At 42.6% G+C, this 21,996-nt stretch overlaps 2 protein-coding genes across 2 annotated transcripts; one reads left to right on the top strand and one right to left on the bottom strand.

The window, feature by feature from the left end:
- The first annotated feature begins 306 nt into the window (after positions 1-306).
- tpgs2 (tubulin polyglutamylase complex subunit 2) lies at positions 307-6,428 on the top strand. Its single transcript, XM_071349240.1, has 7 exons — positions 307-495; positions 681-760; positions 1,527-1,614; positions 1,724-1,861; positions 2,087-2,200; positions 2,419-2,582; positions 5,813-6,428. The coding sequence occupies exons 1-7, from the start codon at positions 420-422 to the stop codon at positions 6,029-6,031; spliced, it is 879 nt and encodes a 292-aa protein (XP_071205341.1). The 5' UTR covers positions 307-419; the 3' UTR covers positions 6,032-6,428.
- Positions 5,292-21,536, bottom strand: aqp7 (aquaporin 7). The gene is made up of 6 exons (XM_071349202.1): positions 21,099-21,536; positions 16,902-17,028; positions 16,625-16,762; positions 16,259-16,377; positions 9,209-9,426; positions 5,292-7,105 (listed from the first exon to the last, which is right to left on the bottom strand). The coding sequence occupies exons 1-6, from the start codon at positions 21,222-21,224 to the stop codon at positions 6,907-6,909; spliced, it is 927 nt and encodes a 308-aa protein (XP_071205303.1). The 5' UTR covers positions 21,225-21,536; the 3' UTR covers positions 5,292-6,906.
- Between the last annotated feature and the right edge of the window lie 460 nt (positions 21,537-21,996).

The following is a 21,996-nucleotide window of genomic DNA, read 5'->3' as shown; positions in this document are numbered from 1 at the left end:
CGACTTTGTTAGATCAGATTTGTTGAATGTGCGGCAATCTGGTCAATGCCTTCTATTTACTCTTTTACCGCATCTATGATCACTGAGGGGAGCTACAATCAAGTTCTGTCTCGTGCAGTCCAACCCTCGCAGGCCCAAGAGCATGTGTAGGGAGCTATGGAGTTTTTGAATAACGGAATGAATTAGATGTTTTTATGCTTTTTGTTGTTGTAATACTGTATGTGTGGATTCATGTTTTTTCCTTCTCCATAATGAATGTACTTTTTTTCTTCACCCCGTCCAGTTGGGGGCGGCAATACAACAATAGTTGTGGTGCACCATAAAATCTCAGAGAAGAAGATAATCTGCGACTCCTCTAGAAAATGAACTGTTAGATGGATTATATTAATATTTCTCTGCTGTGATTTATAATTATTGAAATGGAGGAGACAAAGGAAGGTTTAACATGTAAAGGGGTCGCTGAAAGGCTGACACTCGGCATTACCAGAGTACTTGGTAAGCATTCATTTTCGCTGGCTTGCTAGCGTTTGATTTAGCAAGCCTGTTGTTGTTGCTGCTAGGCTAGCTTGCTCGCTAGAAGCCTGTTTGGGACGTCCTGTTAGGATTTTTTTCCCTTCATTGCATTACAGTTGTGGCTAACATTAATTGTCATTCTGCTGTATAATATTTTGGTGTCACAGAGAGTATGCCCGGGGTGATGGACGTGCGTTTTGTAGAGAGGGAGCCTGCAGAGAAGCGATGCCTGCTGTCATGGGAACAGGTAAAAACACAGTCTGGCTGCATTTTAATACTAAAATGGCTCCTTCTCTCCATCATGTCAGTGTAGGACAGGTGAAGGAAAGGAGGGAGAGAGGTTCTTATCCCGGTTTGGGAGGGAAGTCTGTGTAAATCCTTTTGAATTCAATCATTTTTTTGATAGTATCACTTTTTGACAGCAACAGAACTTTCCATACATATTTGCCCATGGAAGAAGTGGTCAGAAAGTGACTTAATGGACCCAGCCCGGCAGATGACGATATTGAGTTGTCATTTTACATTCAAATGCATTTTATGCAGCCTGCAAAACATTAGTATCAATCGTGGACCGGTATGTACCTAAAACATTATCCATTCAGGCTGCATAGGCTTTGATTTCCTCCTTAGATGGATACTTTGGAATTATACCAATGAGATAGCGCAATGCATGGAAGTCTATGGCTAATGGTAGTTAGCATTTGCCAAACTAGACTCTGGGGAAGTAAATAAATTGCCTCATTGCCAAAATCCCTTTAATTCTATGTAATGGTGAGAATGTGGAAAATAATAGGAAAATATGCATACTTTCCTTATGGAACACCATTTTCCACCACCATGCTATACTGGCTAAATGCTAATCCCGGATGTTGGGTCAAATGGGTCAAATTTGAGCACATACACTTCTACAATGGGCAAATATGTATGGAAAGTTTTGTTCAAATCAATAGGGGTGCTGTGAAAAAGTGATTGAATTTACCCTTCTGTGTTGTCATTGTTTGTGCGGTTTACAGAAAAATACCTGTGTTCTGCCCGAGGACCTCCGAGACTTTTATCTCACAACGGATGGTTTCACCCTTACCTGGAGTGCCAAACTCGAGAGTAGGTAACCCTGACAGTGACACATTCAGCTCCAAACATCCATAGAAGAACAGACAACTGAACACTACCTGTTCTTCTCTCTGTGACACTCTTTTCTATATTGTACCAGATGAATCTGTGCCTTTAGGATGCATGGTGCTCAACGGTGTGGCCAACCTGCGTCCTCTTTGCCAGTCATCGTCAGTGTTCTCCCTCCCCAACGCACCCTCACTGGCTGACCTGGACTGGGACGAAGAACAAGTTGAAGGTGACACCACCTCATTCAGCTACTTAGTGGATTCTTTAGTTTCAGCTTCCAATGTTATTGTATACTGAACTTCTAGCTATGGGTTCCTTGTCGAAATGTTGGACATATTGTAGAATACAGGGCATGGAAGCAAATGTTCCATAAATTGCTACGTCATGTATAGATAGGACTATCTAGTTAACATAGTAGGCCACACAGACAATTCACACATTCTGTTTCCCTCAGAGTCAGAGTGTGGGCCGGCGGAGCCCCATTTTGATTCCAGGAGCCGTATCTTTGAGCTGGACCCCTGCAGTGGGAATGGCAAAGTCTGCCTGGTCTACAAAGACTGCACAAAAGGTACTTTCCCATTTACCCATGTGATATGCCACATGCACTGTGTGTGTAAAATATCATGAAAGAAAAAGAAAGGAAGACAATTTCCATTTGCCATATTTTACACCACACTTTATGAAAGTTAAAAAGCTAAATGGATTTTGACTGGTTAATATTCATGGGAATGTGCCCATAATTATTTCATCCCCATTGCTCTCTGTCCCATGGCTGTTTGGTTCCAGGTGTGGTGGCCCAGAAGTGTGAGGTGTGGTTCCTGGATCGCTCTCTGTACTGGCACTACCTAACGCCCAGCTTCACTGCCTACTACCGCCTGATGATCACCAACTTAGGCCTGCCAGAGTGGCAGAACGCCTTCACCCCCTACGGCCCCAGTCCCCAGGCCAAGGTAATACTCCGTCACCCCCTAGAACAGTGCTTCTCAATTATTTTCTGTTACGCACCCCCTAGGAAGAAGTAAACATTTCGCCCCCCCCCCCAACTCTCCGCCGCGACTGTAAATAGTATCATTTGTCTATAAAAGTGTTATAAGTACACCTCTGCATAACATCGTATCCTTATTAACATTAAAGAAAACAAAAAAAGAAAAACGAAAGAAATATAGATCAACTTACAACAAAGAATAACTGAATTAACATTGTTTTTTAGTCTGTAACAGAAAATACTTAAAGTGCATCAATTTGCCTGAAATTTATGTAACCCTTATTTAAACTGTAAACATTTTTTGACCATTTGATACTGAAAAAATAAATAAAATATAATCAGTAAATAATAATACATTCAAATTGATCAGCAACATTAACTCAGGAGCACAATATATGAAACACTTTAACCTATAAAACAAAAATGAATAAAACAATTTGTGCTGATTTAAAAAAAATCTAAATGAGGAAGTCAGGATTAATGGCTACAATGAGCACGTTTTGCAGAGCACAGCTTTTCGATGCGGGGTTTGAAGCATGATACTGCAACTCTCCGCTCCTGCTCAATGTTTAGCTGGGACCTGTACTTGGTCTTCAGTGCAGCAACAGCAGAGAAGCCAGTCTCACAAAGATAAGATGTTGCAAAAGGAAGAAGAATGCCCATGGCCCTCTGCCCTAAGAGTGGATACTGCCTCTCTACACTCAGCCAGAATTCACTCAGTGTCTGTGATGTGAACCTCAGTCTCAATGTGGAGTCAGACGTCTTATCAATGAACTGGTCCTCCTCTGCAGAGCTGAAACCAGTTGGAGCTGGTGCATTGAAAGGATCTCACCAAGTCATATTGGGAACTGTTTTCAGGGAAGTACTTTTTAAAGAATCCCATCAGTGATGAAATATGCTCCTTAATATATGGAATCACTGAGGAGGCATCATAGTCAGTAGTGTCAACAAATTCATGCAGGTTCTCGAATGAATCAGTATTTCCTTCATCAAGTCGCCTGCCCCACATTGCAAGCTTTCGAGTGAAAGAGCTGATCTTGTCTGTGACCTGAGGGAGGTGTTTATCTTTCCCTTGAAGCTGTAGATTTAGTTCATTTAGCTTTCCAAATATGTCACTCGGGTAGGCCAGTTTTGCCAGGAAGTTCTCATCACTAAATGTTTCTGCGAGGTCATACTTGTGCTCCTGCTCCGAAAACATTCTTATCTGCTCTCTGAGCTCAAAAACTCGGGACAAGACTTTTCCTCGTGACAGCCACCTTGCTTCACTGTGAAACAGCACAGCTTGATGTTCAGCTCCCATCTCCTCACAGATAGCAGAGAAGACTCTTGTTTTTAGTGGTCTGGTCTTTATAAAATTGACTACACCTACAATGTCAGTCATAACCTCACTTAATTCAGAGGAAAGGTGCCTTGATGCCAGTGCTTCTCTGTGTATAACACAGTGTGTCCACTCAGCATTAGGTGAGGCCTTCTTGATGAGTGCCCAAAGTCCTTTTCTCATCCCTGCCATGGTCTGTGCACCATCACTGCAAACACCAATGCAGTTCTCCCACTTTAGCCCATTCTCAGTCAGGAAGCAGTCCAGCATTTTGAATAGCTCTTCAGCTGTGGCTCTGTCTCTGACATATTTACAAAAAAGTAGATCCTCACACAGGGAGTTTGTCATGTCAAAACGTACATAAGCGATAAACAAACAGTCTTTGTTGCTGTCAGTTGCTTCATCGAACTGTAAGGCAAAACGTTTGTCTTTGAGTTTATCTACCAGCTGTTCTTTAAGATCGTTAGCAATGTCATTTATACGTCTGGCGACAGTGTCATTGGACAGAGGGATAGTTTTTGTTTTTGCAGCACTTGCGTCATCCAGCATGACAGAGACCATGTCTAATGCTGCAGGCAGTATCAGCTCCTCTGCTACGGAGTGTTTTTTTTTTTTTGCACTGAGCAATTTGGTACGCCACCTTCTATGATGCTAACAGTGCTCGCTGGTTTACTGAAGTAGCATTCACAAAGGGGGACGATTGTTGGCAATATTCGGCACGTTTTCGCTGGAAAAACTCAAGCGGCTTATCAGCGTGATTGGGGTGTAATGTCTTTAAGTGACGCCTTAATTTATTTGGCTTCATGCTGTCCGCTGCCAACATTTTTAGACACAGTAAACATACCGGTCTTTCCTCGTCTCCCACCGTAGTCACAGTGAAGCCAAGCGCTACATACTCTACATATTTCCTCGTCTTAGCTTTCGGGAGACTTACGTTTGTCTCATTATCTCCGTCTCTCTCCGCCTTTCTTTTCATCCCTGTTAAATATTTTTCCATGGTGTCTCTTAAGGGTTTGTTATCTGCACTTCATATCTCCTGCTCTGTGCTGTGCTCTTGTTCGGTACAAAAAAAAGCATGTTCCCCGGGGTCACACGCGCCCTGGCATCGCTCCGAGCCCCCCACTATTTGAGAAGGACTGCCCTAGAAGGAGCGAGGCTGGGGTTATGGGATTTTGTTGGAATTGGGACAAAATTTTAGAGAATACTTTGGGTGTCTAAGAGCACTTGAAAATAGTGACCATTGTTCTTATGTATTGCATGTAGATATCATAGTAGATGTGTTACAATTACATGTATTATAGGCCTACTACCATGTATGTAAGTAAAAAAACTAAATCAGCACAGCCAAAAAGGTGATCCATTACATACAAGGTAAACAGATTTTATTGTTTCTTTCAATGTACAATATATAGTCATGTCAAACATAACATACCCCAGTTAGGCTATGTATCATCACTTTCCGGCCACATCAGCTAAAACAGGGCCTAGAACGAAAGTGTGACTGAGGTATGTTGTACGTTGACCCCCAAGCTCTGACCCTATGGAGGGTCATTAAGTGCATTTGTTTCATTGCCCAGTCGGCCTTACATACCTTGACTAGGTCTCACAAAAAAATATTAGTATTTTACTCATTTAAGTTTATCCTAAAATGAGTTATACTGTAGTAAGCAACTAAGAAATGTGTAGCTATACTTTTTGATTAGACAACTTAACAATAAGGTTTGTTATATATGTTTAAAACAAGTCCGTCTCATGAAAGAGATTTCTCTCAGCACGCAAACCTAAATAAGTACAGCTTAACAGTAGGAAATAATGCCATGAGTTTTTGTTTGGTTAGTTACTTTACCCATTGTGCTTGTCATCTCTCTCCCCAACAGCAGTGGGCGTCTCTCTACCAGCCCCTGAGTTTCCACTGTGAGCCCAGTATGGCCGACCTCGCCGGAGAGCCGCCTGTCAACAAGTTGGACCCCAGCAAAGCCTTCCGGGGCAAAGCAAAGCTGCCCGCCCCGAAGAAGAAACAGTCGGCCCAGGGAGGGGTGGGGGGCACTACCAAGGGGCAAGGGAGCTCGGGGAGGCATAGTGGGGGCAGGCGATAAGGAAACTTCACCCTCCCCCACCAAAATAAATACATATTCAATGGGCTATGGCAGTGTTTCCCCTGCATTTGTCTCTTGAGTGGGGTGAACAGGGCCCGGAAGCAACATATCTGGCTGCTACCATTCAGAATATTGAAGCTAACGTTCTATGTGTTAGCTAATGGGGCTACAGCGCTTGGCTTCTCGAGTAAGTAATGGCAGGGAAACGGTAGCTATGTATTATACCACTATAAATGCTTCTTCTCCTGAGAGTGTGTGTGTGTGTGTGTGTGCCTGACATGTTTTTTCTAGCAATGCTGCTATTCCCTGTGAAGCCTTGGGCCATCCTGTTGATCCTATTTATTTCCCTTTTGTGTCTATGGCTGTATGTATTTCCTATTAAAGGCAGATGAGAATCGTTTCGGCTAAACCTGTGTTATTGTCGATGGCCATTTTAATGAGTCCAGATTTCCTGCATTGTGCTTTGAAACCGATACGAGTAATGAGCGCCAATTACATTCTTGACATAGTCTCTCGCATTTTGCCATCAGTTTCAAGGCTCCATAGTTCTATTGGTTGAGGGGTAAGCTACAGTAAGCTGATCCTAGACTAGTACCTACAGGCAACTTCTATATGCAGCTTTGACTTCTGTTAGAGGTGGTCTCATTCATCCTTAGCCTGGAAGCCAAACTGAATTCATGCTCTTTCACAGTTTCACTTTCACAATTCATTCTGGACTGCCTGTCACTTGGACTTGGACCGTCGAGAAAATAACCAGTCCAATCAGTGTCCTCTCAGAACTACATCCCCAATTGTTCGCCAATGTTTCTGTTCCATTGGATCCTCCTCCAGTTACTTTGGGTGTAGCAAGTGTGCGCACACATAGCTGGGGTGCCTCACACACACACCTCTGGGCTGAGGGTTTTCTGCATATCCAGAGGGGCAGCTTCCTCCTCTGCCTCGTCCTCTATTTCCCTCCTGTGTTCACAGGGAGAGGGGTGGTGCAGTTCCACAAAGACCTTGTAGATGGAAGCCCCTGTGACTCCTCCCACCATGGGGGCAAGTACAGGTACCCACCACCAGCCGTTACCTGCCCTGCACAACAGAGAGAAAGAGAGACAACAGTGTGGAGATTGGTTACAGTGGTCAAAGTCAGTCAAATACGAACAAAAATAGCTTTGGGGAGTTTTGTCCTATTTAAATATATGTTGTATTATTTGGCAGCCCTTGATCTGAATTCAATATTTTGTCATTTCAAGCAGGCGCTCCCGTAACAGGCCTATCAGAATTCCTGATTGACAAGTTTTCCTGATTATCACAGTGGGCTTGTTTGACATTTCAGCTGACATTGAAGGTGACCGTAGACTGACTGATGTACAAATTACCATAAATAACACATTTTTATTTGTAGATCAGTCAGTCACAATTTACCCAAAATGCGTCACGTCAGTTGCAATGTCGAATAATTCCAAAATCATTTGAACCATATCATGAGAGGGACTTCTTTTTTGTTGCTACCAAAATTGGAACATAACTGGCCAGTGAGATCCAATTAGATGCCATAATAGGGTGAGATCAAATCAGATGCCACAACAAACGGGCACAGCTCTTTTCCTGTTATGGTAGGAACAAGAGGACAGAACAGTACAAAGAAACATCAAAAAGAAGTGACTGGCTCGGACAGAGGAAATAATGCAGATTGGCATGGGAAACCAGACTGTCCACTCCAAAGTACCTCTACTGCCCTGTAATTGACCCCTGAACCACTGAACATTCTACCAACACCGCCATCAACACCTGGCTGAGTCTGAAGGCAAAACGTGTGAATGTTGCTAATCTAAAACACCAAGGCAATCTTAGTCCTGACAGTTTGTTGATATACAGTACCTTAAGAAAGTATTCTCATACCCCTGCTTTTTTTCTAACATTGGTTAAAAAAATGTATGATAAACCAAACACATATCTTGATTAGATAGCATTCAACCTATCAAATCAAATATAAATGTTACAATCATCTTTGGCTGTGAGTCTTTCTGGGTAAGTCTTTAAGAGCTTTGTACACCTGGATTGTAAAATATTTGCCTATAATTATTTTCAAACTTCTTCAAGCTTTGTCAAATTGGTTGTTGTTCATTGCTAGAGAATCATTTTCAGGTCTTGGTATAGATTTTCAAGTAGATTTAAGTCAAAACTGTAACTCTGCCCCTCAGGAACATTCATTGTCTTCTTGGTAAGCAACGCCAGTGTAGATTTGGCCTTGTGTTTTAGGTTATATGTGAATTAATCTCCTACTGTCAGGTGGAAAGCAGACTGAACCAGGTTTTCCGCTAGGATTTTGCCTGTGCTTACAGTAGCTCCATTCCGTTTATTTTGTATCCTGAGAAACTTCCCAGTTTTTAACGATTACAAGCATACCCATAACATGACGCAACCACCACTATGCTTGAAACTATGGTACTTAAGTAATGTGTTGTATTGGATTTGTACCAAACATAACACTTTGTATTCAGGCCAAAAAGTGAATTGCTTTGCCAATTAATTAATTCATATTATTATAGAATTATATTTTTTTGTCATTTTTTTTTGCAGTATTACTTTAGTGCCTTTATGCAACAGGATGCTAGTTTTGGAATATTTTATTCTGTACAGGCTCCCTTTTCATGCTGTCAATTAGGTTAGTATTGTGGTATAACTACAATGTTGTTGTTTCCTCCTCAGTTTTCTCTTATCACAGCCTTTTTTTTAACGCATCTACCAATAGGTGCCCTTTGCGAAGCATTGGAAAACCTCCTTGGTCTTTGTGGTTGAATATGTGTTTGAAATTCACTGCTCAACTGAGGGACCTTACAGATAATTGTATGTGTGGGTTAAAGACATGAGGTAGTCATTCAAAAATCATGTTAAACACTATTATTGCACACAGTGAGTCCATGCAATGTATTAATGTTTGTGACTTGTTAAGCACATCTTTAATCCTGAACTTATTTAGGTGTGAATACTTTCAGAAAACACTAAGATAAAAAGCCCTTCTAAGACTAGCAGGCAAGGTTGGGGTCAATTCACTTTTCAATCCACTCAGTTCTGAAAATGGCCAATTCACTTTTGAATCCACAAATTGAATATCAATTAACTAATTAACTGAACCAAAACTGAAACCTGAATTGACCACCACCAAGTCTTACTCCCCTCCAGTCTTACCGGAACACCTCTGGCCCCCAGCCTGCTATAGCGGTGAAGATTCGAGGTCCCAGGTCACGGCTAGGGTTGATTGCGTATCCGCTGTTGCTCCCCAGAGAGACTCCTATGAGCAGTACCAACAGGCCCACAGCGATGGGCTCACCCCCCGATGGAGCAGGCTGGTTCCTTTGGTCAGACAGAGCCATGAGGCACAGCAACAACATGGCCGTACCGATCACCTGGAACACACACAGCGAGAAAGCGGGCATTAGGTTGATATGTCTACTGTCTGTGAGAGAGTTAAACAACCATGATTGACACTATGGGATCAAATCAGACTTAGGAAATGTATGCCTTTTTTCATTCTGATTTAAGCACTTCTCAGTATTTGGTATTCAGACTTATCATATGCATGAGCATAACATGGTTTGCAGGTGTGGCTCTCTTGCACGCACTGAATACATTTAATTCAATCCAACAAAAACACACCTACTGGGTCGACCAATTTGATCAGAGTTTTTCTTCAATATGTTTTTCTGTTCATCTTAAGCAATCCCTCTAAATAGTGTGTACCTTTTAACTTGAATTTGATAGGCACAACATTACAATGCAGCCTATGAAAAATGCTTTCAGAATGAAAGATAGCCATCAAAACATGCATATTTGTCTCTGTTCAGAACCCATGTCTAGATTTTCAAAACACTGATATTTTACAGTATGTTTAGGGAAGTTTTCATGAACCGTAGGTAGGCTACTTCATGGAAAAATTCGGAGAGCCTTTACACACAAAAAAGCAACTGTTTTGATTAATAGTGAACATATAATTATAATAGGGAGAATAGTGTACAGTAGTATACCCTGGCCCATTGCCCGCACTGACCATGGAACTTAAGGTTACCTAATGCAGGGGTTCTCAAAGTGGTATCCGTGGACGAGTTAGGCTACTGCAGGGGGTCCGTGACCAGATCTTAAAATAAAAGTGATAACTGTTTTTATACATATTTAATCTTTCAAATGAATATTACTAAACTAATTTTGTCCAAAGATCAGTGGAACTAGTTTAGATGGTGTAATACAATACAATGTAATATTATTCAAAATACAATTTATGTTCTTAACTCTGGGAAACATAGGCCAAACATTATTATTATTATTATAATATACTTTTTTTTAACATAAAATGCATTGTAATTTAAACTTTATAACTGCAAAGTTTTCTTTCTGCCTCATGGCAACATGTGTGGAATTGCAGAAAATGTGCTTGCAAACGGCAACATTTCCTCGAAAAGAGGCAGGCCTTTAAAATGTTCCTCCCGGACTTGGTTCATCCAGCCATGCACTGCCGAAGTCATAGTAACACTCCTTGTATGCTATTGTTATCTTACTGAAGTTGTGTTATCAAATCAAAATGCTTGTCACATGCATTTTGGGGGTACCAGGATGAATATGTATGAACTTTCCAATTTGTAAGTCGCTCTGGATAAGAGCGTCAGCTAAATGACTTAAATGTAAATGTAAATGTAGTCACGGGCGGTGCATTTGCCATAACAAGCGGTGATGCAGCCAGTCAAGATACACTCAATGGTGCAGCTGTAGAAGCTTTTGAGGATTCAAAAGAATCTGTAGAAGCTGTAGAATCTTTTAAGCCTCCTGAGGGGAAAGAGACGCTGCCGTGCCCTCTTCACGACTTTGCGGGTGTGTGGATCATGTTAGGTCCTTAGTAATGTGGACGTCAAGGAACTTGAAGCTCTCCACCCGCTCCACAACAGCCCCGTCGATGTAGATGTGCTCTCCCCTCTTTCTCCTACAGGCCACGATCAATCCACATTTTGTTCACATCGGCCACAGAGAGAGGGATCACATAGCCATCTGGAAAAACAGGAGCTTTCCATCAAAGCCCAATGTTATATTCCTCGAAGCAAGCATAAAAGGCATTTAGCTCGTCTGGGAGTTCTGTATCGCTGGACAACTCATGGCTGGGTTTACTTTTGTAATCAGTTATCGTTTGCAAGCGCTGCCACATACGACGAGAGACGGCGCCGGTATAATAGGTTTCCACCTTCCTCCTATATTGTCCTTTTGCATTTTTGATGTCTTGTCGGAGTTCGTAGCGGGATTTCTTGATTGCTTCCATGTCCGTGTCCTGTTCCTTGTAAGCGATAGATCTAGCCTTTAGCCCAGTGTGGATATTGCCTGTAATCCATGGTTTTCCCAGTCTGTACTCGCAAAACAGTCTTGTAACCTCGCGTCTGCTTCATCTGACCACTTCCGTAGTGAGCGCATCACTGGTACTTCCTGTTTGAGCTTTTGCTTGTAAACAGGAAGCAGGAGAATTGAGTCATGGTCAGATTTGCCAAAGGTGGTACAAGGGAGGGCGTTGTATGCATTTCTGTGGGTAGAATAAAAGTGGTCTAGAGTTTTGTTGGCAGAAGTGAGGTAGGACGGTTTTAAGTCTCCATCAGTTAAAATCTCCCCCCACCAGAAACGCTGCCTCTGTGTAAGCGATCTCTTGTTTGTTTATGGCCCCATACAGTTTGTTGAATGCCAGAGTGGTGTTGGCTTAGGGCGGGATGTAGACAGCCGTGATAATTAGGGATGAGAACTCTCCTGCCAGATGACAGGGTTTGCAGCTTACCATTAGGTATTCTATATCAGGTGAACAAAAGCTCGAGATTTCCTTCACACTTGAAGCAGCACACCAGTTGTTATATCTGAAAAAACACACTCCACCTCCTTTCGACTTCTCCGAAGGCGCGGTACGATCCTGCCGCTGCATGGAGAATCCACTGAGTACTACATGCATAGCGTCATCATCCGTCCATGTTTCAGTACTCAACGTCACACTCCACGTCAACAAAACAAAAGAGATGATCGACGGGACAGTAGTGGAGAAGGTGGAAAGTTTTAAGTTCCTCGGCGTACACATCACGGACAAACTGAAATGGTCCACCCACACAGACAGCGTGGTGAAGAAGGGGCAACAGCGCCTCTTCAACCTCAGGAGGCTGAAGAAATTTGGCTTGTCACCAAAAACACTCACAAACTTTTACAGATGCACAATCGAGAACATCCTGTCGGGCTGTATCACCGTCTGGTACGGCAACTGCTCCGCCCACAACCGTAAGGCTCTCCAGAGGGTAGCGAGGTCTGCACAACGCATCACCAGGGGCAAACTACCTGCCCTCCAGGATCCCTACACCACCCGATGTCACAGGAAGGCCAAAAAGATCATCAAGGACAATATCCACCCGAGCCACTGCCTGTTCACCCCGTTATCATCCAGAAGGCGAGGTCAGTACAAGTGCATCAAAGCTGGGACCGAGAGACTGAAAAACAGCTTCTATCTCAAGGCCATCAGACTGTAAAACAGCCATCACTAACATTGAGTGGCTGCTGCCAACATACTGACTCAAATCTATAGCCACTTTAAAAATAAAACATTGGATGTAAGAAATGTATCACTAGTCACATTAAACAATGCCACTTTATATAATGTTTACATACCCTACATTACTCATCTCATATGTATATACTGTACCATCTACTGCATCTTGCCTATGCCGTTCGGCCATCGCCCATCCATATATTTATATGTATTGTACATATTCTTATTCATTCCTTTACACTTGTGTGTAAAAGGTAGTTGTTGTGAAATTGTTAGATTACTTGTTAGATATTACTGCATGGTCGGAACTAGAAGCACAAGCATTTCGCTACACTCGCATTAACATCTGCTAACCATGTGTATGTGACCAATACAATTTGATTTGATTTGATTTGCGAAACTCTTAAGTGCAACAGTAGTACCTTTATTGAAAGGCAGTGAATGAACCCGGAACGGGGCAGTGTTCATGGCAACTGAAACCTTGTTTTCTGGCCTCTGACAGATCAAACAAGGGTGTCGAGTGGAGAGCTACAGTATGAAGGGCACTTGGGGGGAAAGTGGGCTGTCTCCATCTTCCCTGTGTCTAGACACAAAACAATGTGTTGCAGCAAGGGGGGGAAAGTGTTCTGACAAAATAGATATGCCCCTCTTGCAATTTGCGTCGGGTGAAAAGTCTTTAGCCCGAGAGGGTGAAGGGCCGGACACCATATGAGCTGTGCTCTGCTCCCCTTTGCCACTGTGGAAGGACCCCTAGGACGGTCTCCCCCTCAGGGGAATCGTTGGGGTGTGACCTCAAAGCGGCTGCTGCGTAGGAACGTCTACCCCCAGTTTCGTCTGCCTCTAGTCTGAACACTTACTTGTGGGCTAGCAGTCTGCTGGGCCTGGTGCCCCTGGCGGAGGAGTACTGGCCTCTTCTTGCTGAGTAGGCACGCTGGCTCATGGCTGTGGAGGTTGGACCGGGGTGGGACCCGGGTTGGCGGGGTAGGCTGAAGTTGGAAGCTTCTCCTTCTGCTCTGTACAGTTCCAGTCTTTAGGGCCAAACAGTTCCTTTGGCTCAATAGGAGCATCCAGGAAGTCTGCCGTCTCCTTCTCCGTGAGGCTGGACAGGTTCAGCCACAGGGCTCTATCCCCCACCACTGCAAGGCTAATGACACGCCCACAGCCTTGGATAGCACCCCTGGAGGCACGGAGGTTGAGGTCTGAGACGACACAGATCTCTTCCCAGAGCAATGGGTTGGGCTCGTTCTTGTTCAGGAGGTTGCCCATCTCTTCCAATAGCTCACCTTGATATGCCATCAGTAGAGTGGTGACGTTCAATGTCCTAATCTTGAGCTTGGCTGCAGCCCGTTTCCACACATCCACGAGCCCGTACGCAGGGTAGGAGAGGGGACATCTCTTCCTTGTGTGGGTCTGGGAGCCAGGGAGTCCTCCTCCCCCTCTTCTTCTCCATCACGGAGGAGAAGAAGGATGTCGTCTTCATCCTCATCTATGATCAAGTCATCTTCCCCTAATGCTAGGTCGTCAAACCGTATATCCGGGGGGAGACTGTCCATAACCTCATCCCTGTCAACCTCGGTACAGACAGGACGGGGCAGGGGTTGTTGAGTTGCCTCTTCACCCAAAAGCTGTGAGGAAGATGAGCATGGGGCGGCAGCCTGTCGCACTCGATGCTTGAGGATAGCCTTCGGCAACTCCTTGCAATACACGCAGGACTCAGGTTAGCGAGCTTTGTCTGGGCATGCTCCAGCCCTAGAGAGTCGAAATATAGGGTGTGGGTATCCCTGCCCCACATGAGAGCCCCACATTGGCATGGGTGTAGGTCAGCGGGTTTGCTGGTCTCGTCCTGTGTAGGGGTAGAATTAGCCATAGTTCCGGTATGGACACCCAGGCTATGTGTTTGCTGGTCGACGCTGTAGCTGTGTAGCTAGTAGTCCTGTCTTTGTCTAGCTAGAGTTCACCTCGTGGGTTAGTAACCTAGCCAAAGCCAGCACGCTGTTAGCTGAAGAGAAGGTGTGATCTTCGTTAGCTATCAAAAATGATATTTTCTCTTTCCCCCTAGGTAGGAATAAGCAAAGCGAAGCAGGTAGTTTAGGTAGAGCTAGCCGTGTGGCGCTAGCTGAACCAGAGACTGACAGTAGTTTTCACTGTGAGGTCAATCCTCTCGACGATAAGCTGCTGTCCAACGCTCGGCGATGGATTCTTTGACGGTCCACCTGTGGACAGGTTAGCAGGAAAGCAGAGGTCCAAGTCGAGGAGAGTAGAGGATATTACTGAGGAGAGTAGAGGATCTTCATAGAATCCGTGAGGAAGATGAAAGAATTAAAGATGGGAGCAGAATATGGCCGCTTATATAGGAAGTCTATGACAGACCTTGTGTGAATGGATCTTCATAGACTCCGCCCCTTCCTGTACTCTGCCCCTAACGAGACGTTACCCAAAGTGAGAGACCAAACACGTAATTGTAATAGAACTGTGTGATAACACGACCAAGTATTGCGCCATGCGTCAGGATCAAACTATTAAGACTTGGTCTGCCACTCCATAAGGATTTAATTAGCCTACATGTTTAAAAAAATATGACATTAAACATGATCAACTATTACTAGAGATCCTCAGCAACAACCACACGGACGTGACAGCGTTTACAGAGGAAGCATATGAAGGCAAACAAAACAATGCAATTCAATTGAGTGATGTAATGAAATGAAGGAAACTAACATTAAATTGGCAGTTCAATATGTGTGGTTATTACTGACATTTGAGAACATGATAGAAATAGAAGGAACCAGAGAAAGTTGAGACATATAATTCAAACATTCGAGAGTGCCCAAAGGTTAAATTTGGTGTGACTGTCATTGTGCATCGTCATCACATGCTCCAGGCTGCAGTAGCCTACCCATTTGGCTTGCATCTCCAAGTTTCATAACTGGAAGTTAAAAGGCCATACAATTAAAATGATGCATAAGGTCACAGCATGTTGTACTTCACCGTGGGAAAAGGGCAGAAATTCTTGACATGCTTTTAGTTTGCTTCTATGACTGGTTTCACATTCTCCAGCGATCTGAAGGAGGTCTTCTCTTTTTTTTAACCCTCTTCTCCAAACAGATGGCTCATTTACCTAGCTCGTATCAATTGCTCTTATCAATTTATAAATTACAGTGCATGAAGAAAGGTGTTATTTCTATCTGGGGAAAAAATTAAGTATGAGTTTCCACTTGGAACGAACAGGTTCGCTCGACCTTATTCATGGTTTCCTCAAGCGCAAAAGTGGTGGAATTCTGAGCGAATTAAGTCAAGGTCAGAATACACCTCTACCACACCTCAATTTCTGTGATCTCCACCCCAAACGTATAGCTGGCTGGCACATGCATTTCCCCAAGCTTAAGTTCAAGGTCAGACTACGCATTGAGAGAAAAGTGCATAAAAAGGAACTGAAGTTCCATTTACGTGCACAAAACTCGGGTCTGAATTCCCCCCTATGTGCTTAATACCTAGACTACACACAATTAACACACATACACACACACACTTGGTGAGAAAAGGCAGAGATAGCTTGAGTTGTCCTCCGTCAGTGGGAGATGAACGTCCAGAGTAAAATATAGATCAGGGTAAACTGGCTTGACAAACCAATTCAACAGGGGTCTTTATGGAGTAAAATGGGGTTGAATTACCCGTTTGATGCTTACCTGGTCTAAGAATCCAGCATGAAGTGAGAGGTAGGTTGCTGGGTAGGTAGCAAAGATCCCAGCTGTAGCCTTAGGGCCAGACACAGTCAGATTCCCTCCACAGTAGTGGTATATGGCATCTGGAAATACAGTGACAAAGCAAGTTTCACAGCATTGCACAGCGCCTCATAACCATATTCAACCAACACACTACTACTATCTGTAGGATTTCAAGTGTTAAGGTTGGGAAATGTACATGTATCTCAAAAAATAATATTGAAACAAACATTTCCGGCCCTTATAGTGATGTTTAATGCACACAAGCGCTTCCTTGTACTGGCTGTATGATTTCCCAAAGTTTCCCAAATGTTGTCATTATGTTTTTACCATAGTAAAGGGAATATATGGTCCCAGCAGCCAAGAAGGAGCCTATCAGCTGACTGAGGATATAGACTGGAAGCATCCTCCAACCCAAACGACCAAAAAGACACATGGAGAATGATACTGCTGCGTTCATATGGGCCCCTAGGAGGTAGAGGAAGAGAGAGAGAGAGAGAGAGAAGTATTTTCCTTTTGCACTTAAATGTGCTGTATAAGAGGCACCATACATGAAAACAATTTAAACCATTACCCATGACAAAAGGAGTGGTGTTGTGTTATGTACCTGAGACCCTCCCGCCAATATGCACTCCCATAGCCACGCCCAGGCCGAAACCCAGGTTGACACTAAGGTACTCTCCGAATACACCCCGTCCAGTCACGACCTGTGCCACAGAGCCCAAGCCAAACACCTTGAATATAAAGACAACATAAACACAACCCGTCAAAAACAGACATCCAGAGAGGCAGTGGGAGAATTGATTACGATCATTTATTACAGCTGAATACATCCAAGCTGGTTTGTGGGTCTACATAACGTATTCCTTCTGGTGCATTTGGATTCACTAACTCAATTAAACAAAGGATTACTGTTAAAGTAAAAACATGTCACTTCATAAATCTTCCAACAAGCTTTGTCACAAGTTTCAATTCCCTCATTAGGAAATGTGAACTGAACTAGATTTGGGTCTTGGATGCGTCTTTGATGTGAGTCTCTTGCAGAGGCGTCATGCTCATATGGGGCACAAGAGCACATTCTCCCTCAGATTTGTCCAGTTTTAAATTTTTCTGATGTTAAATTCATTATTAAACTTAAACATAATTATTTATAAAAAATATCTGTCAGCGGTATTTTGTGGAGGGGCACACTGACTGGACCAGGCAAAGAGTATCCCCATTCTCCCTAGTAAGTGTTTCCTTCCAAGGCCACCATGGAGCAAAGACACAGCATTTGATTTGATTTTAGCTGCCGATGATGGGCAGGAGTCACAGGAGGTATGTTGATTCCTATTGATTCCTTCTTGATGAATAAATAAAACTAAAAAAATATTATTTTTATGTTATACAAGACACCTAGCCATTTTATGGAGTTGGTTTTAGTTAGCCAGCTAGATAGATTCCCAATCTCCCAACCTCATAACTAGCTACTAAGTCATTTCAGGCTACCAATCAACTTAGAGTAGCTTGTCTAATTACGGTATCTTAGCTGGCAGGCTGCTGGCAAAGTTGCTAGAATTTAGGAAAGTGTACAATTACTTAATGTACTCAATAAGACTCACATTCCTTTCACCTTTTATCCAGATTTTAGGGGGATACAGACAGCTCAAGAGGTATGCAGAAAAATATGTGGTTTAAATTTAATCTGGCACCTTATGATATTATCATGACATCTGTGTGTTAATTATTATGCCATGATTTGTGCCTGTATTGATGTGTGGTTTGGTCCCATATACTGTGTTGTAATTTGGATGTGACATTTTAGGCATGTTATTGCAGTATATTTAGATGTGCGATTTACAACAGTCAGAATGACACCATCATTAAAATGACAATTGAACAGGTACATTTATTTTTTACAGGGGAGAGGAGGTGAATGAGCCAATTGTAAACTGGGGATGATTAGGTGACCGTATGAGGGCCAGATTGAGAATTTAGCCAGGACACCAGGGTTAACTCTTACTATAAATGCCATGGGATCTTTAATGACCACAGAGAGTCAGGACACCCGTTTAATGTCCCATCCAAAAAACAGCACCCTACAAAGGGCAATGTCCCCAACCACTGCTCTGGGGCATTGGGATATTATTTCTAGAGCAGAGGAAAGGGTGCCTCCTACTGTCCCTTCAACACCACTTCCAGCAGCATCTGGTCTCCCATTCAGGGACTGACCAGGACCAACTGTGCTTAGCTCCAGAACAAGCCAGCAGTGGGATGCAGGGTGCTATGCTGCTGGAAAGAGGTATCCTTGGATAACCTATGGAGAAAAATATACATTTGATTTTTACATAGAATTAGGCAGAATGATTATGGCTGTAGATTCCTGGAAACACCTTTTTTTCAGGTGTTTGAAAAACGCAAAATTATACAATGTAAATGTGACAATATTTTAATGTTGCTCATCTTTGAGCTGTATTTGTATCTGAATTTCTACAAATAATAGTTGTTTGAGGTTTTTAAGTCACTGAAATTTGGAGCTATTTACATTTAAAACGACTGTCCCATGTACATTGTGTAATTTACTGATTGTCCCTAACTAGCCCTCATAGGGATATCGAATGTCAAACCAAAATGACCATGGGCATTACGATGGGGTCGTGTGCAGCTGCGCTCCAAATTTATGATTAGCTGTGGGAGTGTGGGCAGGATTGAAATAAACCCAACCCAAGGAAAACTGTTATGGTACCCTTGATTCCGTGACATACTTTCCCCTCCTAATTATCTTACAAATCTCCATTTTGGATGAGACTGACTTTATGACCAAAATAATCCTATTTACACTTAGTAGTCAATTTTGACACTAGAACAAAAAACATCGGAATAATAGCACTGCTCTATAGGCCATTTTCTACTAGAGAAGTTGTTCATTGCCCTCAGTTGCTCTTTAAGACGTTTAAGGTAATTATAACGTCTTATCCTTGAAACCTGTCAACTCATTTTGAGTGATGTACCTAATTAGTTATAAGAATATAATCAGTTTAGGCCTTAGGGGGATGTGATTATTGTATGAATATTGTATCTATGTAGGTTACTAAGGTGATGACTTACTTCCAACCCACACGTATGCCCCAAGGTTACTCTTTTGGATCAACCCCCCAAAAATATTTTAACTGGTTACTAGTAAATTCGTTTTTGAAACCAAATATATGATTCAATGTCAACTGTTTAATTTGATTATTACCAAACCTATATTTCAAGTTGCAAACTATTTATTTGAACACTCATAAACCTAATATATAACTAATAGAAATGAATATTTCATGTAAATACAACACATTTTTTCATCTTGTTCCAAGTTCACTTTTTAATTTGGAATTACCTATAACAATTTCAACAATTGGGTTACAAGCAATTAAATAATTCCCTGTAAATCAAGATATTAAGGTGGTTCAAAATAATGTTTCCACATTTAGTAGCCACAACATCATAACCAAGCATTGTGTACAGTAACATAGAAACCATATCAGGCTCTTTTGTATCAAATATAATTATGCCAGTATGGTTACTGATGCTATTAGTGAAAAAACGACTACAAAGACCAGATTTACATGGAATGACATTCACTCTCACGGGTGTGCAAAAAGAACCAGCTGAAAGCCACAACCCCAATAAGCCACGCCTCCAACTCTTCTGAATGGCTGCTTCCGCTACATTTCCCCCAATGCTATTCAATGTGCAAGCGCATGAGGTGTTGAAAGCGTTTTAGAACCTTTTAATCAATTAAAAAATCACATTGATCTGTCAAATTTGTTATTTGATTTCTGACAAATTTAACAGTAAGTGTCATTTTCAATCATTCCATTCAGTAAAAGCACTTAAGATTAACAACAGCATCGTCCCATTTTTTAGTGTAGGTAAGTCACAGAGGAAAGGGAAAGCTCCTTATATAATTACTGTATAGTAGTAAAGACAATATCACACTACTACCACGTGTGTGTCTTCTGTCTGTGTCCTAAGCTCTAAGAATAGGATTCGTTGTCAGGCATGTGACAAACAGGCAGCAGACCCCGGCTACGAGACTATTGACTGCTTTCACTTGGGACCCAATACCACATGTCTGGGACTATGTGTGTGCGTGCGCGCGTGTGTGTGAGAGAGAGAGTGCATGCGGCCAACTGGCCAGCCGTGTTATCACAGGGTCAAGCGCATGACAGTGACAACCAATGCCATATGATAAGCATCTACATGGGGAGCGTATTGCATCATGCAATGTGTATGAATATTTCTAAGCAGAATCACAGTTGAGTGGAAATCTATCAATGAATTTACACACTAGTAGTAATACTAGTAGTAATAAACTAGTAATACTAAATATCTTTAAATACAACATTTTATTTATTCATTTATAATCCTTGTCTTTCTGGAAATATGCAACAACCAAAACATATTACATGCAAATGTAAAATGCAAATTAGCAAGGGAGTAAGGGCGAGGCCAGACTGACGCGTGGATACGGACACCAAATTAGAACGGATACATTTTTCTCCATGCGTGTGTGAAGTGTGTGACGTAAAACACCTCCTCTTTTCTAATTGGCTAAGCGGATGGTTACGTATCCGTCGGCCCATCAAAAGTTCAACTCATCTGAACTTTTTGTCCGTGAAAATACGTTGACGGTCATCTACGCTGAGAAAGCATTGGAAATCACGGATACGGATCAAATCTTAAGGGCCAGTCTGGCCTTGCCCTTAAGAAGTGAGAGGTTGATGGTGTCCTCGAACCCTTTCTCTCTCTCTCTCTCTTTCTCTCTCTATCTTTCTCTTACCATCATGACATAGGTGCTGAGGGTTTCTGCGAGTCCCACTCGAACATGTTCATTTATCACCCAGATCTTGGACAGTTTTCTACTTCTTCCATGCTCTTGAACGCTCCCCTGCTCCATCGCATGCATTGAGTCTTTTCTTCTTCTGTCTGTCTTGTAAACCCGCTGCTTGTTTTTCTCTTATTTCCACAGAGTCACACTCAAGTTTACAGTCCTTTGTAGGTTGTCAAGTTATCCGGAAGAATTTGGGCTACGACTTTCAAAATCGCAATCGACACACAGCCTTGTTTGTATCTCTTTCTCTTTCTCTTCCCACTTCCTTTCTCTCGCTTCCTTTTGGCTCGTATTTTATGGCCTCCTCTCCTCTCCCACCTTCCTAATCTCACACACCCTCTTTCCTCCACGCACAGACACACACACACACAGTCACACACATACCCTACAATGGACATATGTCTGGGAGGGGTGTATGCTTAAGGGGGAGGGGTAGAAAAACAATGTGGCTTGTCACAGAGAAATGTTCCAAATCAAATGTGCTGAATACAACAGCTGTAGATTTTACCGTAATACTGTATGTTAACTTAGGAACCCTATCCCAACGATGCAGAGTAAAAAAATATATATTTAAAAGAGGAATGAAAATACACAACAATTAAGCTATGTACAGGGAGTACCAGTACCAGATCAATGAGGTAGATATGTACGTGAAGGCATGGTATAGATAATAACAAGAGTAAAAAAGGAACAGAGTAGTAGCAGCATTTTTGATGAGTGTGAAAGAATGTGTGTGTGTGTGTGAGAGTGTCAGTGTGGTGAGTGTGTGGGTGGAGTCTTATGAGTGTGCATAGGGTCAGTGCAAAAATAGGGTCAATGCAGATAGTCTGGGTAGCCGTTTTGATGA

Source organism: Salvelinus alpinus, chromosome 2 (assembly GCF_045679555.1).
Source record: "Salvelinus alpinus chromosome 2, SLU_Salpinus.1, whole genome shotgun sequence".
Classification (NCBI taxonomy): Eukaryota; Metazoa; Chordata; class Actinopteri; order Salmoniformes; family Salmonidae; genus Salvelinus; species Salvelinus alpinus.
The sequence above is the reverse complement of the archived record's forward strand: the minus strand, read 5'-3'. Positions and strand labels throughout refer to the sequence as shown.